The sequence below is a fragment of the Gymnogyps californianus genome, chromosome 2 (genome assembly GCF_018139145.2).
Source record: "Gymnogyps californianus isolate 813 chromosome 2, ASM1813914v2, whole genome shotgun sequence".
NCBI classification, from domain to species: Eukaryota; Metazoa; Chordata; class Aves; order Accipitriformes; family Cathartidae; genus Gymnogyps; species Gymnogyps californianus.
Genome location: NC_059472.1, coordinates 77850788 through 77869390, shown reverse-complemented (window position 1 = coordinate 77869390; position 18603 = coordinate 77850788). Strand labels below are relative to the sequence as shown.

At 39.0% G+C, this 18603-nt stretch overlaps 1 protein-coding gene across 1 annotated transcript in view; it reads right to left on the bottom strand.

Moving 5' to 3' along the window:
- ADCY2 (adenylate cyclase 2) overlaps positions 1-18603 on the bottom strand; it is a 232773-nt gene that overhangs the window by 154222 nt on the left and 59948 nt on the right. Inside the window, exon 3 of the mRNA XM_050891204.1 lies at positions 8615-8776. Within this exon, the coding sequence (XP_050747161.1) occupies positions 8615-8776 (162 nt within the window). The remainder of the gene's footprint in view (positions 1-8614; positions 8777-18603) is intronic.

Here is an 18603-nt window from a genome sequence, read left to right as displayed (position 1 = left end):
ATAAGAAAGGTAAGCTAAAGTACTGTAAGAGTGATAAATATGTAGGTGAAATTCATTGCTGATAAAAATATTAACTTAAATGCAGTGGACACAAAAGGCAATCTGACCCTTTCAATAAAGCTGAAGAATCAATGCTACCTGGAGATATTTCCATGATTTTAAAAAAACGAGGCATTTATTACTTATCTTCTGTGCTTTGATGATTTCCTACACATCTCACCAGAACTATTTTCTATGCATTTCTTACATGCTGATTTTGGGCTGCAGGTAAATGCTGCTTTTGAAGACCCACATGGCCACCTGCACACAAGATTTCACTTCACCATGGCATTGCAATTCTCAGCCTTTGCTGAATTTTCCATCATATTAAGTATTGCAGGTCTTCTCTTTACAGCCTTAGGGACTTTCTGGAAGATGTTCACATTCTCCATGTTAATGCTTGAATACTATGAAATATAATTATGCATTCTCCTACATAGCTACACTCTTGTAGGCAAGTGGGCTCTTCATAAGCATATCCAAACTGTGCAGATTGTCTTAAAGAATGAGTGCAACCCAAAGTATGCCTGCAGATTGTAAAAATTAGTTAAAAAACCATAGCAGATGGCATTTCAATATCTGCCTAGCTTTAAGCATAAAATCAAGAGTAAAGAAACATGTGCAACGATAAAAAATATGCCCACTGTATTGTGCTATGCAGGACATAGCATTCTTCTCTCAAACTGGTTTGCAGCTGCTGCACAACGTGGTAAGCCAGACTGCTGCCGGGGTGGGGACAGCAAAGGGAAAAAGGGGCGAGGGACAGGACAGCAATAGCTGCTGCTACAAGAAATACAGTCTCCCTCCTTCAATAGCAGTCACTGCCCTCCACCCCTTCAGCACAGACAACAGCAACTCATTTCATGTAACTGTGCAGGAGAAAGCAAGAGTTGTTTAAGCTGCATTACCTTCATGAATAACCGTTCCCCATCTCCTTCACGAAAAGGTATTCAAGGGAGAAGGATAAATTCAACCCACAGCAACAGCTTTTAGCCATTCAGACTACTAAAATTCCTACGTGCTTTAAGCTTTCACTGTGTAGTTATACAGCCTCAGGGGTTACACAATAATGAATGTACTTAAAGACACAGTCTTTTTTCCCAGCCTTTTTTTAATAAACATGAGTTTTTCTTGTACTGCATGATAACAGCATAAACCAACTTCTATTCTATTTCTGAGCCCTAGAGCTGTACATTTTCTTCTTTTATTACCCAGTGAATACTGATACTTTTTATTTTTATTTTGCTGTTATGCAATTCTATTACATAAAACATTTTTTTGTAAATATCATCACCTATTAAAGATGTTCAGTTAACAGATGAGTTCAAATCAGTGGTCTAAACAAAAAGTATGTGCCTATATGCTGCATGTTGATTAGAACATCTAAATGTATATTACAGATGCCATATCAAAGTTTTCCATCTTTGAAAATCCGGTTCACCATCTGATACTGTCAATTATGTATTTTTCTAGGAGCTGATGAGATAGAAGCATAAGAAGCACTATTAACTCTGAAAAAACTAACTAGTTCTATGGAAATATTTGTAATTTAGATATGGTATGTTCTTTTAGAGACGTCTCTTAAGTATGAATTGCAAAACACGTGTTAAGCAACATCTCATGAATCTTGATAGAAACAATCATGTAATTGTTAGGTTAAGTGATCAAAAGCTGCACACACACACACACACACACACACGAGCGCAGAGAGACAATGGCGGGGGGGAAGCCTGAATAACACCCAGCTACTCCCAGGCCCATCACAGGAGCCATCAGCCCACCTGCACAAGCCCAGAGGGGAACAGAGGCACAAAGGCAGGCAAGAACCCAAATTAAGGACCCAGAAGAAGGGACACCCTGTCTAGGCCACTCTCCAGGCTGTCCCAGGGGAGCCTGAGCCCCAGTGTCCCTGTGTGACACCCATCCCCATGGGTCATCAGGAACAGCTCTCCAGATCACCTCTTGGACTAACGGAGGTCACTGCCCAGGGGCATGGGATACATGGTGGATGCAGGGCAATGCAAGACTTACTATGGGATGTTTAGGGCAGGAATCAAAGGTAGGGAAAGGGAGAGATCGTGGTGGTTTGGCGAGGGACAACAAAATAGAGGGAAAATAGAGAGATAAGGGGATAAAAGGAGTCAGTCGCATGTAAACAGGTTACTTGTTGGTACACTGGCCTGGCCATGCCCTGCACCTGACCACTACAGTCTGGGCTGTCTTCTCATTAAACTCCCATTTCCAATTCTTTTTCTTGGTGAGGAACTCTCTGGTCTGTGTGAATGTGTGTGTATGGGGGTCTCTGTGCAGCAAGCGGGCTACAGGCATGGTCCACAGGGGCCCCTGTGTCAGCAACTGGTGTGCAAATGAAGATGTGCAAGTGAGTGTGTGAGCACTAACAACTATCAAGCTGGACCAGCTGGTGGGTAGGTGACATGACCTGGGAGACTGCAGGAGAGATGTCTGTGTATGTGCATGGCTGTGAGCGAGGGGGGCTGCACCAGCAGCTGGAGTGGGGCTCGCACATCCAGGTGCCAGCAACTGGGGAGACTGGGATCCAGGGGCAACTACTGGGCAGACTGGGTGCCTGACCCCAGCTGCTGGAGGGATCCACATGGTACATGTGCATTGATATATGCAATGTACCATATCCACTGTCAGACCTTCATCCTGGTCAGCCAGAGAGGGGAGCAGGATGAGGCCATTGGTTCTGTTTGTGTTTGTGTGAGTGCTGCGTGTGTCAGCCTGTGTGGCCAGCTGTATATGTAGGCATATATGTGTTGTGTACATGTGTACAAATGCAGTGTACTTTTTCAAATACAGATCATATCAGATTAACTGGTTTCCCTTGACAAGACACATGAATTTTCCAGACAGAAAACACACACACAGCAGATCTTATATTTTAAACTTCATAAAAAACCCACACAGTAGAAAACCACTGGTTACTCCAGAAAAGACAGGGACAAATATAACTGCCATCTGTGGAAGAAGATATACAACACAAGCCAGAAGGCTCGCGTTGCTGGTGGGAGTCTGGGACAGTCTCGAGGAATCAGTATGGCAAAGGCAGCCATACCAGAGGGCTTTTTGTTCATCAGGAGGTACCTGCTGAAAGTGCTCTGAGGGTTGAAACCCTTAATGATCCAACCACTAGCACCCCAATAGCAGGCTTGTGAGTAGCCAAAAAGAAGGCCTGCCACATGCTATTAAAATTATTTACCTAACTTTGAAGAGTGTCCGTAAAATTTAATCTATCAACATTTTCCAAGAATAGGCGGTTCCCATTGCAGCATGCAGAATCAGGCCCCAAAAGGAGGCATCTGGGCCACCGACCCCTCTACACAGGAACAAAGAGGTTCTAGTAGCAAGAAAGTTAGAGATTCGAACTAGTAGCAAGAAAGTTAGAGATTCAAATGGGTGGGAAGATTTGCCTGATTGCTAAGTTAAAAATCGATGTCTATGGCTTATTCAGTAAAAATCAAACAAACCAACAGTGGGTTGAAAAAGGGAAGGTGGCTTTATTTAAGAAAAAAAAAAATTACTAATTTCTTAGTCACTACAGATCTTGAAACAAATTATACCAAAAGCTCATGAATCAGAAGTCAAGCAGAAACCATAATCTGGATACACACTAACACTAGTTAGTGCATATACACCAGCAGATCACATAAGAATAAGGTAGCAGCTTCATCTTTAGCTGTCCAGAGCACATAGGATAAAATTGGTACTGTAATATGAGACCTCAGCCTAGCTGATGGTAAATGCACAAGATCTTGCGGATGTAGCCTTGGAATTTCCCAATTCAAACGTTCTTGAAAATAACAAAATTTTCATTTAGCATTTGTTTTTGTCCATCAGGACAGAACACTATCTCAGGATTTCTCCAGGCTACCAGAAAGGAACTGATGACACAAGCAAAGACCAAACACTACTTACATAAAAGTTGTTACAAATTGTTTCTTTTTGCTATATGCATTCTTGAACAGAGTCAAAAAAAAAATATATATACCTATATATATATACACATGCATGCTGCCCAGTTACAATTTTGTGCCTCTAAAAGGGACCCCTTTTACAGTGCTGCAAGGAGCTGCCAAAAAAATCCCAAAAGGTAAAGAACACTAGCTTAAAGAAAAAAAAAAACAAACCCATGAATGACAGTTTGTAGTGATTTAGCCAAGGTTTGGAAAACATTTAGCCACAGCTAATGAAAAATGATTACAAGAGCAACAAAATTGCTTGTTGAGAGAGTAAAACAATAATAATACCTTTTTAAAAGACTAAAATAAAAAAATCACACTCCTCATATAACATAGGGGAAAAGAAAAATGGAAGCTTATAGGATGTTTAATGATTTTGGTTAGCTCTTTTTTAACAAATTAAGAACAAAATTACCTCTATTGATAGTATCAACCCATTATGAGATCAGAATGGTTGAGCAGTTGATAGTAGAGCAGGAAAAACACAAGTATTTGATTAGAATCTGTTCTGGTTTGGGGAGAAACAGGTTATGTGTTTATAGCAAGGGATGGCAGTAAAATACTTTCCATTCCAGCAATAACTGAAAGGGATGTTAAGTCGCGAAAGTCTTCTGAGCCAAATGCCTTAACGCCATAATTAGAGTCATGTTCTCTTGCAGCAGTCCTAACCACCAGACTCCCAGGAGCAGACAGAACAACATCCTCTGCTTGGCAGTAAGATGCTCACCTGGAAAGAGGGGGCAGAGTCCCGGATTCCAGACCGTGTGCCTTGTAAGGGTGAGGATTAAAATTTTTAACAGAAAAAAAAAAAAACCAAACCCACCATACATACACAGTTACTTTTTCATAAACTGAGACTGGAACACAGGACTCTTTTTTCCTCCTCCCTGTCACAGATCCCATAGCTGTGCATTAAACTCCCCACAGAACTGCAAGGGGAGGCTAACTGGGTATTTTACTGTAGAGTCTGTGTCTCCATGCTGAGCACTGCAGCACACTAACCCCTTTGTAAACCTAGCGTCCTGTTAGCATTTGGCACTGCTGCAGCTGCTCCTGGCATGTTCCTCTAAGGCTAATGTCCACATTGCAAGAAAGATGTTGACGAAGCACAAGTCGGGACTCAAAGAAGAATTGTGAAAGTGATGGAAGGCTTAGCTAGTGCAAAAGCAGGCAACTCATTTATTTTACTGACAAAAAGGTTATGAGGCAAATTCATGACAGTCTAGAAGTACTCTCATGGGAGAAAGAAATTGGATACTCTTGGGTCTGTCAGTCCACCGGGCAAAAAAATGAGATCCAGAAGCTGGATGACAAGGCTAGACAAATTCCTACTAGGAAAGAGGAACAAAATTTTAACACTGATGGTCAACAACCATGGAAAAAATATGAAGGCTTGTGGAAGATCATCTCCATCATTGCCAATTTTTAAACCAAGGTGGATTCTCTCCTCCCAAAAGATATGCATAGGTCAAACAGAAACTAGTTCATGTAACCAGCAGAGAGTGTGTTGAAGGATTCTGTATCCCAGCAGGAGGCTTTTATCTCCGTATCTCTGACTGCAGCCAACACTGGATAATCAAGAGCATGCTAAGCCTTTCAGCTTTACTGAAGGCAATTTTGGGTGTAAAACTTTACAAAGGACAACAAAAGGAATGACAAAACCATTAAGATAGGCTCTGCCAAATCTCAAAATAAGCAAATGCTTCTGAACATCAATTTTTATCTACTGATAGACTGAAGGTATGATTAACTTCCAAAATGCTATGAGTTGCCAGCCAGAGTCACTGGAAGATGCTGAAAAATTGAAGACGGTCCAGTAGAGGGCTACCAAAGGCATTATAAGGCAGGAGAACTTGACATAAGAAGAAAGACTGAAAGAATGGGCTTTGTTCAGCCAAGAGAACAGAAAGCTCAGAGAAGATGTAATCAAAGTCTTCCAATACATAGGAAATAGTTACAAAGGAGATGAAGGTACTCTCTACAGAAGGATACTTGCTATACATACAGGATATATATGCTGTAATAGCTGATGTTTACCTACAGGTAGATTTGTTATACCACTGTCTTCCTGCTTCTTAAGTGCATACTACTGGTTCCCTACCTGTCCTCTAGAAAAAAAAATCCATGCCAGAAGGAAAATACACCGTTCATTGCTAACAATGTCATGTATTTTTTTCTGTTTTGTTGAGACAAATCAGTAGCCCTGAAATCAAAATAATATATTTTTGTCAAAGCTAAGTGTAGCTCTGCAGCCAGATTTACTCTACTTAGCCCTGAATGTGTTTCTGTAAGCTTTCGTATTTCAGTCTACTGGTAGTTCCTCACCTCTGGGCTTTAGTGACCGAACTCTGCAAAGCAGCTTCAGTCCAGGCTTCACCAATATATCTATTTCCCCCCCCCCCCCCAAAAAAAACATTCAACAGCATGGGCCTTTCAAACAACTATACCCCAGCTCTTTTTTTGTTGTTGTTGTTAATTACACACACTTATCCTATAGCAACTTGAGGTATATTATTGACAAATGTTATTTCTCTTTAATGTAATCAGTATCTCTAATCTAATCCTTTATTTGTGGTCTTGATTTTCAAAAGCAAAGAACACAAAACAAACTTTTTTTGCTTACACTACACAGTATAAACAATAGTAATCTAAAAGTGTACAGAGGGCAAATGAACTGTGATAGTGGCATTTAATCCCTTCCACACATTTGTAAGAATGCAGTGCACTCAGTACTTTCAGTAACTGCCAAACTATTCAGAACATTTAATACATTGTACAAACAGAGAATAGAAAATTAATAACATCCTGGAAATTAAATACTCTTAACAAATTTACAAATTGCTCAAAGACTTCCACTCTGAATGAAACAGGAAGTTACAGAAGAGATGAAAGACACTAATTGTACATCACAGCCCATGATTTATTTCTTTTGATTCTGGAGACATGATGTGTCTAAAAATATAACAACTTCTGAAAGCACTGTTTTAGATATACCAAATTTTAATGGTCTAGAAAGATAAGCAGGAAAAATAAATAAATTCTGCAAACTGCAACTTTAACCCAAAATGCTTTTAGGGAAGGAGTGGCAAACATTAATACTGTTTTACCAGCATATCTATGCCCAGAATAAAAGCCATAGGTTGACATAAAAACAAGAATAACATTCTCCCTGATTTATTCCACTACAATTATCAATAACTGTATTACTGAATTATTAAAATGCTACATTGACTGCAAATGACCACAGTCCTTGCTTAACATACAGCACAACTTGGCAACCTCCACAAAAACCACGCAACTAACCCAAATCAGCAAGAGAAAAGCAAACCCACTTATCTCACCATTTAAAATTTCTACAGAGAAGAACATCTTAGAACATAGTTTGTTTATGAGACTTCAATTTCAATATTCCATATAATATAGATCTGCAGCCATATCTGGAAATAAAATGTATTTTCCTGAACAACAACTCACAAGGCACAACTTTTATAGAATCACTGCAATTTTGAAGTTATCCTTTGAGGCACAATGTTTTTCAAAATATGGCTCAGGTAACTTAAAAGGTAAGTAGAAACTATTTGCTTCATTCTTCATGCTATTCACAATAAATAGCATGATATCTATCTTTCTTGTTCTACAGGTATGTTTATAAAAATGTACTTACTTTTAAGCTTCAGTGTCATTTTGATGCAAAAGTTAAAATAATTCTGTTTCCCTAAAATGACATAACTATATTAAAAAAACCCATGTTTTTGCTTTTCAAAATGAAATCTAAATTTTTCCTTAAAAGTACAGATTTCTACTAATGACAGCTGAGATCGTCACAGTACTACAACAAAAACTGTAGTATTTCACCATTTAAAAGATATTCTGCAAAACAGTAAGGAAAAACAACTCCTAATATTTGGATTTTTAAAAATTATTAATCTGCAGTATGTCATGTAGTAAAGTATCAGAGTTGAGTTACAAGCCAAGACCCAACTGCAAACACAGATGGGTTCCCTAAATGTCATGAAGTCTGGAGCCAGCCAGTCCCCTTCAATCAGGGGGCCCAACCAGGATGAGGCTGTAAAATTCCTATAAATGGCTGAGAATTACAGGAGGACAAGCCCTACAGCAGACTTGGAGAGGGTAATGTCTTCACAACAGATCTTTAACCCAGCAGACCTCAGGGGATTCAAAGGAACAATGCTTTTTTGAGTCAAAGATAACACTGATACCTGGAAAAAATCCTTGGTCTTGGAAGTTAGGCTTTAATGAGGTGAGGAAAGGAGCAATGTGGTTTACATACCAGAGTGGTAATGCATCTACCACAATAGGCTGCATCACATAATTTTTCGAGCAATGTTAGTTTTTACATTGGTAAGCGCTATGTGGCTGCAGATTCTACCAATTAAGCGTGCGATTCAGCAAGACATAACATTACTGACACCCTCATTATTAAAAAGTGACTACCTGTGAATTAAGTCTGTAGCAATTCAGAAATGAAGAGAGAAATAAGTTTATACTCCCCAGCACCCACTGAGGGACTCCTGGCTCATTTACCAGGCTATTCAGTGCACAATTAATCATTAATTCCACAAAGCACCTACCTGCCAAACCAAGTGTTCCTTTACAACAGCTGTACCTGATAGACAGACGCTCAGCACAATCGTATGAGATGCAGAGGTCAAGACGCTGGCAACTATAGCGTCCCTCATGTTGAAGGGCAGCATGGTATACACCACAAAAATAATGAACAAGAAAAATGATACCTGTGCAAGACAGCAAGACAAAAAAGAAGCATGTCAAATTCACTTTGGAATAACATTAAAAAAGTAGCATTTAATTTTGAACTGTCTTCAGCATAAATTTACACATCAGTTTTTTACAGGAAAGTTACTGTTAACCACTGCAGAAAATCAATTTAGGAAGAATTAATTTTAAAAAGTGTTGGAAAATTTACATTATATTTGATTTAAGAAGTGCAGTTTCAAGATACTACATCATGGTTCAAGAACTACACAATACTGCAAACTTTTCAAATTTAACTTCAAATTTATCTTTTCAAATTTTAATTTTATTAAGACTCTGTTTACAGTTAGAGTGTAGTTCTCCTGGGACTGGTGGTTTCTGATTGTGAACTGCATTATAAAACAATTGCCAAACCCCTCCACAGGACCTAAATGTCAATGCAGAGAGATTTCATTTATCCTGATGCACTAAAAATTCACAATTTAATATAACATGACATTATGCAAAAAAGCCCAAGTTCAGCCAAGCACTTTGGTTTAATAAGATTATACTTCATGTGTGTCTACATGACGTATGTCAAATTCCATTAAAACACTACATTTTAAGCTAATACATTTATTTGGACATGAAAAACAACTTCAGACAATCACAACCCATAAGCAGAATTTACTGTTAGCTTCTTTTAAAGGGTACTAGCATCCACACTAACTTTATGGAACAAACTCTCCAAATGCACAACCCAACCTGTAACAGCAAAAGGGATTCCTTCGCTATACATACAAAAGATTGTATATTTGATGGTATGCATATGTTCCAAACTCCACCACATATTTGAGAAAATGTAACTAGATTTGGGACACAGATTTTTCACACATAAGTAAGTAGGCAATTCTGAAAATGTGCCAGCTTGCATATAATTATATCCCTATGTAAGCCTTTCGATCAGTTTTAGTTTACTTACAAGCCTATTCACCATCTAACAGTTGTATACACACAGTATTTAACTCAGAAAGCTCCCAAGCAGGTATGAGCAATAATAATTTGCTGCTTACTTCTCTTACTGTCAGTTTGTTTTCTTCACATTTGCATGGGATGATTCCATAGTCAAAACTGAACCCTAATGTATTAGGGTTCTATCACTGAAGACAGTGGAGGCATTTTTCTCCATCATGGAGACAGAACTGGATGGAGAACGAAGTCCTCTTCTGTTCTCCACTCATCTTTCTCCAATTCCTCCATTAAGATTAATCCAAATCCTTCCTGATCACTCAGACTCTTTCTGATGCTGCCCAACCGTTCCGTATGCTCAAGAGTCAAAAAGGTCAATGGCATGAAATGAAACGGAACTGCAAAGGACATGAGGGATAATAAGAAAATAAAGTAACAAAAAGGCAAAGGGAAAACTTCGCTTCTATACTCTTCCAATCTACCAGTTGATAGCACAAGGAAACAGAAGTGTTTGATATCTGTTTAGTTTCAGTCCTCCCTAAAAGTTTTAACTGTGATCAGATGTTAGTGAAACCAACAGCAAAGAAAAGGGTGTACAAACTTGGTCTAGATAAGAGAAGGGTTATGTAAGCATGATGTTTTCAAATTGTCCTGGCCAGGTAAAAATCAACTGTGATACTGAGAGAACTGAGAGTCTCAAAACTTGGAAAGATGTAGAAAGTTCTAGCAGGCTAGAAAAGGTAAACACAGCATGTGTCTTTGAAAGGCTGGGAAAAAGACTAAGGAATTAAGAACTGGCCAGCTTAGCTTCAATTCCTGGAGCAATAACAGACCAAATAATAAAACAATTCATAATCAAGAGTTCTGAAAGTTAAGAAAAACATAAGTAACTGCCAATGTGATTTTGCTGAGAACAAATCATGTTAAAGCAATCTCATCTTCTTCTGTCACGATAACAAGCAACAGGGTAGGGGGAAAACCTGAATAATGAGTTAGGCAGCAACAAGGGATGTGAAAGGTCCTCTAATATAGGCATAAGATGAATGGATGCCAGAGTCAAAATACCTTACTAGCATGTAAGACCAGCTGCCTAAGACATGTTTCCAGTTAAAAAATGGTTTGAAGAAGAATCCTGGACCCTAGTCCTGGAAGAAGGATTTCAAATGCCTCCAATCCCAGTGGCTTTTCATGAAAACAAGGTTTTGTTGTTTCTAAGTTTAGCTTTCTAATTGACTAGGGAGAAGATGGTATTTACATATTTGTGAGAATTTTATGATTAGAAAATAAAAAATTATCCTTCTCTAACTGTCTTGTCTCCAAAAAATAGAACTTGTGTATTTTCTGTGCTTGAATATGGTTTGACTTTATAGCCAGACTAAACGATCCACTCCACTTGTGAGGTACATGCTAGATACTTACTAAAACTCCTTAGTGGATATAATATGATGCTGTTGCTTTTCAACTTTGACATAAAACAGACTACTAAGCACGTAAAAAAGATTTTGGTATATTGCAATGCTTCTAGTGGTATCAGCTGTATCAGCTCCAAATTTGTTATCCTGCTGTAAACAAGTATCCTTTCTTTAAATTACCCCACTACTTTCCTCGGTCAAAATAAATGGATAATTTCAACCTTCCACAACTACAAACAGAGAGAGTTTTTAGAAGTTTCATATTCAGACCTCAAATTCTCCGTTACTCAACATCAAACAGGCTGAGTTAGACTGGAACTGTGTTAAAGAACACTTGATAACAAACTGACCTGTCAATTCTTATATTTGCATCTTGAAATTTGGGTCTGAGAACGCTGTTGCAAAGCAGGAGAGGTATCAGTCACGCTAAGATACAAACTCTCATCCAAAATGTACAGAGGAATGGCTCCTGTCAATAGCTTTTGATTCTTGGCCACACTCCTTTTCTCTTATTTCCAGTAATGGTCTAATGACCCTAGGAGTTGAGAGCTCCATTTATCACAGAGGTTCCTTTTTTATTTCACCATGGCTTAAGAATATTCTCCCCAAATACCCTGAAATAAGATGCTTCTACCCTTCATCTTGATAGCAGACTGTCCTGGTTTCAGCTGGGACAGAGTTAATTTTCTTCTTAGTAGCTAGTATACTGCTGTGTTTTGGATTTAGTGTGAGAATAATGTTGATAACACGCTGATGTTTGAGTCGTTGCTAAGTACCACTTATCTTAAGTTAACGATTTTCAGTTTCCCATGCTCTGCCAGCAAGCAGGTGTGCAAGAAGCTGGGAGGGAGCATAGCCAGGACAGCTGACCTGAACTAGCCAAAGGGATATTCCATACCATGCCCAGCATATAAATGGGGGGGAGTTGGCTGGGAGGGGTGGATCGCTGCTTGGGCATCGGTCAGCGAGTGGTGAGCAATTGCATTGCGCATCACTGGGGGTTTTTGGGGTTTTTTTTTTTGCCCTCTTCTTTTTTTGTTATATGCCTTTTCATTACAGTTATTATTATTATATTTCATTATTATTATAGTTACTATTATATTTTACATTAGTTATTAAACCATTCTTATCTCAACCCACGTGTTGTGCCTTCTTTCCTAATTCTCCTCCCCATCCCACTGGGAGCAGGGGGGGAAGTGAAGGAGTGGCTGCATGGTGCTTGGCTGCTGGCTGGGGTTAAACCATGACACAGACATACATAATGTGTAAGGCTTGGGACCTTTCAACATATTTCAAAATGTCACTGTATTTAAGCTTGATACTGTAGAAGTCGATACTCAAAGGCTTCTGAGTAGGGTGGTTCTTCAGGTAGAAAGAGAAGACAGGCTTTCTGGACTGAGTCACAGTCTGCAGAATGGACAGCAGCCCTTGACCCTTTTCGTGATCTTTTTGTAAGAATTAGCAGAATATTGCTGATACAAACATTAAAAAGCAGTGATGCCAAGTTCTGAAGGACCTCACTATCCCATTGCAAGAGTTGCTAATGCGTGTCACTGCATGTCTGCAGTTGGTGTGTGTACCTGTCAGTAAACACAGTATTAATTTACAGTGCACTATTTTTGACACTATTAAAAGCAGCCTGTTCCACCAAAGTGTGCCATAACCACAAAGCCTGTCACTGTTTTGAAACTGTGTTGGAAGCAATCTTTGATGTGAGTCATCACTACGACTGCCTAGTTGAAACATGCTTTTTGTCCTGATCTGAACTTAGATTGCTTTAGGAATTTGATTCTCAGAGACTTTTTCAATGAGCTTATGTTATCCATACCTTGGAGATGGGGAGTATTTGAGCATTGATGGTATGCATCATAGCACGTAGCATTTGCTTTTGGTTAAGACTGGTGCAACATCTTACAGAGAAGTACGTGGCTTTCCAGCTTTGATTGAGGGGTATCCAGGACTTTTGCCCATCATTCTTTACTGTCAGAGCTTAGCAAACTCTTGAGTGTGTTTGCTGCTCTCCGTATCTCTTCTCCCACACTTCAGTAGTGACACATTTTCATCTACTATGTAAGCAGTTCTTTTCCACAGCAATTTAAAGGATGATGAGCTGCCACAGTGTGGCTGTCTAGATGGGTATGTAACAGACTATTTTTCTGCAGATTTTGTGCAGCTGCTTTCAGAAAGGCAGCAAAAATTCCCATACAGATTGCTGTAGTGATGCCATTAGAGAGGCTTCGACACCAAATGGTATAATGACAGCATGGTGTGGGATATCACTGATGATCACAAACACTCATTCTTGTCACAGAACACAACATAAAACTATAGGTAAGCATCTTCATGCATCTTGCAAAATGGAAAGATTTTGGCTGTACTGGATAAAGAAGTAGTTCCTTCTTTAAATCAAGCCCATTCTGAATATTTTTAATAATGGCATTTTTGTCCCAGCATCTCCAGATGTATGTTGGCCACTTCAGCCTCTGACCTATACTGGTGACTATGATCTAGAAGAACTGGTATGAAGTTGATAATACGTGGTGGTTCACAGACATTGCTGTTGGAAAGGTCACTGGTTTGGACTGTGATGGCACAAACTGCAGTGGACCCAACCCGTGGACCCAACCCGTTTTTGGAGCCCATGGACCCAACCTGTTCTCAGAAACCTCGTCTCCCTGGTGTTGCCAGTTTCTACTCTGAGTGGCGTCGCCTTAACTCTGAAGGGTATCTGGAATAGAAAGTTTAACATACTTTACACATTAAAATTGCCTTTCCTAGCATATAGGGTACCACAGGGGATGTTGCTTTTGACACTGAGAACAACTGTACAAAAAGATACTAATCATTCATTTTATACAAATTATGTTGCAACAATGACTCACAATTTCCCAGCTAGACAGTCTTTTTAAGATTGTGTTAAATGGTTAATCATAACTGGCTTGGCATATGTAAAATTCACTCAACTTAATGTTACTCTGACCAGAATTTTCCCTTGAGGAGTACGGCATCTTGGCACGGAAGCAGGCATGCAAATCTAAGTGTGCTGTTTCAATATGAGCTAGGGGAAAGCACTGCTTTGGACACAGAGGCTACAGCTAATAACATATCTGTAGTTCTTTGGGACAACTTCTTATACACAAGTGTAATGACAGCAAAATGCTTGGGGAAATAGTGCTAGCTTTTCACTGTGTAACCAGAAAAGACCCTGTTCCCATAATTAAACTGTTAGACAACAAATATTCATGCTAAGTGGGCCAGCCCACTACAGGATCACTTTCAGAGGTTTTTCAAGATCAGCTTCCTCCTTACTGTGTATAGGGAGTAAAAATTCATCAGGTAATTAAAGAGTTTTCCCTTGGAAAGACACTTGGATTACAGCTACTGATTTCAAATGCTGATGTTGTCTGTATACGTAATCGCACAAAAGAAGACACCCTAGTTTTTCTAAATAAATAACTAGGTTTCATAACATAATTGGCAGGACCTACAAATCTTACAAATAGTTACAAATACTATATTCATGATTTAATAAAATGTGTGTATTAAGGTGTCAGAAGGGTATTTATACCAGCTATAAACTGTATGTTAAAACTTTGTGTAGGCAGAGTAAAGGTTGCAAATATGTGAAGGTCTTTGCCATTCTACTTCTGAATTCTAGACCTCAAATCTTCAGACTCAGACTTCTAAAAGCTGGGCAATGTTCAAAGAAGAAAACAAGCTACCCACATAAAACAAAAAATTCCTTGGGTACTAAAATCAACTTCTGTTCTGAGTCATCTATAAAAAGGCTTAAATTATGAAAGCATTGGATAAGGTGAAGGTGGAACTGTTGTTCACCAAACCCTGTAGCATAACAAAAGGGCACTCAATGAAACTAGTAGAAGATTGATTTAAAACAGATGAAAAGAAAGTACATCTTTACCTAGCAGGTAGTGACCTTCTTGAACTTGCTGCCACAGGAGGTCATAATGTACCAGCAGGTTCAAGAAGAGATTAAACAAATTCATGGACACCTTGTCCATAAACCAATAATAATAAGACAGGGCAGGGATGTACCCTCTGATATCGCCAACACAACTGTGGAGGCTGGCAAGGTATGAAGGGAAGAGACCACAGAAAGTGATCAAGCTTGTGTGCTGCCTTTTAATAGCGGCTTCTCTTGCCATTCTTGGAGATGATAGAATACTGTGCTAGATGGACTGTGGTCTGACCCTGCAGGAAGTTTCTTGTGTTCTTGTGCTAAGAGTCAAATGAAAGTTCTTCTGAAAGAGTCAAGAGAAAGGAGAAAGGAGAAAGGAGAAAGGAGGAAGGAGAGGAGAGGAGAGGAGAGGAGAGGAGAGGAGAGGAGAGGAGAGGAGAGGAGAGGAGAGGAGAGGAGAGGAGAGGAGAGGAGAGGAGAGGAGAGGAGAGGAGAGGAGAGGAGAGGAGAGGAGAGGAGAGGAGAGGAGAGGAGAGGAGAGGAGAGGAGAGGAGAGGAGAGGAGAGGAGAGGGAAAAAAGAAGAAAAAGTTATGACACAGTATCCTCCCTGACTTTAAAATAAAGCCAGGTAATTCAGAACACGAACTGAAAGTCCAAGGAGACTATGAACAGAAAGCATTGTAGAACCATCTACTAGTTGGAAGGGAGCTGTGAGAGGAAAGTTCAACTTTCAGCAGCAACAGGATAAAATATACAAGAAGCTAAGTTTTAATTCATATAAAACCAATGTTTCTCAAGTGTCGAGTATGTCATAAAACTCAAGAATAAAATCAACATGGAAGACTTGGCTTGTGATTTACTCCACAAAATTAAGTCCACAATAAATTATTACTTCAGGCATTTTTACCAAACATAAACTTTTATTTTCCAATAATGATCACAAAGGTAGTAAACAACCCTGTAAATCATGCCTTGTTCTGGATCATGGAAAACTCTCAAACTAATAATCCCTTTCTTTTGTGCAGAGGTCTGGGTTTAAATGTCATCAGGAAACAAACAGTCATTACAGCCTCTGCCAAAAAATTAACCACAACCATTAGCAAAATATGATAGAATAAAAGCAAGTTGACTGCAGGAAAATGGATATTTTAAAATAACTGTGCAGTAAGGGACCTTCAAATGTGCTGCTAAAGTCACAGATTAATATGACAATAACATGAAAGACTCCAGACAAGGAAGGAAAATTCACATTTGAAATAATCAAGATATAATCTGATTGCGTGCTGCCTACTGTGTGATTGCTTTCTATGTCACAGAATCTTTTCTTTCACTGAATGGGATCAATAAGAGGGATATGGGATCTGGAAGGAGTGACCCAAGGGCCATCAGCAGTGACCCAACAATCCATAACAATTTTTCGTCCTTCATGCTACAGAAGAGAGGTCTGAGCTACCATCATCTCTAGCAGCTTTGAGAGTACTCCTGAACACACTCAGCAAAGAAAGAATTTGGTTCACTCTGTAATGCCTGTTTGTACTATCATTCTCTTCCTCACTTAATTCTCCTCTTTCTGCTGTATCTCATCGCCCTTGTTTCAACCACAGTATAGTCTAATTAGTCAAGAAGACAGATTTGTTCTGTTACAACGCTGATAGGCCCCTGCAAGCAGAAAGGCAACTTCATAAAGCACTACATAGCCCAACAATGCCATGTGTTTGCAGTGATTTGAGTCTCTAACTGGATCAGATGACAATAAGCTATGCCTTTGGTTATTGCAGCGATAAGACAAGTGAAAAGCATCAGAGATAGAGAATACATTGTTCATCCTTGTTATTTTTCCCTCTTGTGTTTTGCCCATAAATATTAAGATCCAAAACCTACAACAGCAGTAATAATTCCTGATCATCACAGCTAGCACTTTCTCTAAAAGGGACAGTTGATACCTTCTTTAATGCTACCTTAATAATTTTTCTTAATTTTTTTTTTAATCTAAGGCCAGTGAGAAAGGGATTAGAGCACGTTGTTAAAACTAACGCCTTGTCTTCCCATGCCACCATAAAAGTAAAACCAGACATATTTAACTCTGGATAAGACCATGCTGCATCCTCTTCAGAACAACATCACACAATTCTAAAGTAAACTGCAATCAAATTAACGCATTTTAAAAGTGGAAAATCAAAAGAGATCCAAATGATTATACAGTATATGTAAACAGACTGAGGTCCAAAGCAATAAAAAATAATTTCACTCAGACTATTAGTAGGAGGTAATTTTACAACACTCAAGCACTTGTGCCTCAAATTTAAAAGGAGTCTAATAAGAACATATATTGAAAACATTTTCAAAGTTGCCCTAAAAACGAAGAAACATACACAACTGGGAAAGAAGCATAAATTACATAAAAACCTAACCTGGCTAGAAAGGATGTGAAAGTCCATGTTAAAATATGCGTACCTGCACATACACAGAAAATATGAGCAATGACAGCAATTAGTTTAAATCAGAATTATAATAAGCTAGTAAGGGCAGAAGACAAATACACTCCATTTCAGGAGATCCAAAGAGGTTTTTCTGCAAGGTTTCTGCTAAACCACAACAGAAGTCTAACAGTGAATTTGATCAACTATTATAAGAGAATGTAAAGCTGTTAATTATAATAAAGGAAAAGCAGAACCATCAAATATAAATGTCTATTCTCTATTAAGGGAAAGGCTAAATGATATATTTACATTACGCTAAAGAATAATTGTGGTACAGTTTTCTGTTCCAAAATATTAGCTCATGAGTATATAAAGCCACAGACACTAATGTTGAGACATTTTTAAACAGTAGGTCCAATAAACTATGCTCAAGCATCTTAAAAGAGTTCTGGATTATGTATGTTGATTTTCAGTACCTCCCAAACAGCGGGACGGTTCCAGAGAACTGGAGGCAAATTGGATTGGTAAAAGGTAAAAACAGGAAGTGAAAAACAGCAGAACAGTCAACTTTTACACTGAAGGGACTGTGTTGGAGGACTCAGGGAATTTATTTAATGTCTTCCTAAATGTTTTGTAAAAAGGAACAGAATGGTGATGTGGCAACGTTTGATGGGTTTTTAATATTATTCAGGGTATTCAAAAGCAACAACACATGGGAAAAGTTGCAGAAGTGCCTCACGCTACTGTGACTGGGCCATAAAATAGCAGATGAAATCCAACATGATAAATGCATGGCAGGGGAAAAATGAAAATAGCAGGCATGGGGAAAACAACTTTAGCTGAACTCTCACAAAAGCAGGCTTCACCTTAGTTACTACAACCTCAGAAAAAGATACAGGAGTCACTGTGAGCAGCTCTTTGAAAAAACAAAGGATAGCAGTGGTTGAAGAGGCAAATAAAAGGGCAGCAATTATTAGGAAAAGAACAGAGAATCAAGCATCACGATGACATTGTATGAATCCATGGTGTCATGGTTTAACCCCAGCCAGCAGCTAAGCACCACGCAGCCGCTCGCTCACTCCCCCCCACCCCTGGGATGGGGGAGAGAATCAGGAAAAAAAAAAACCTCTTGAGTTGAGATAAAGAC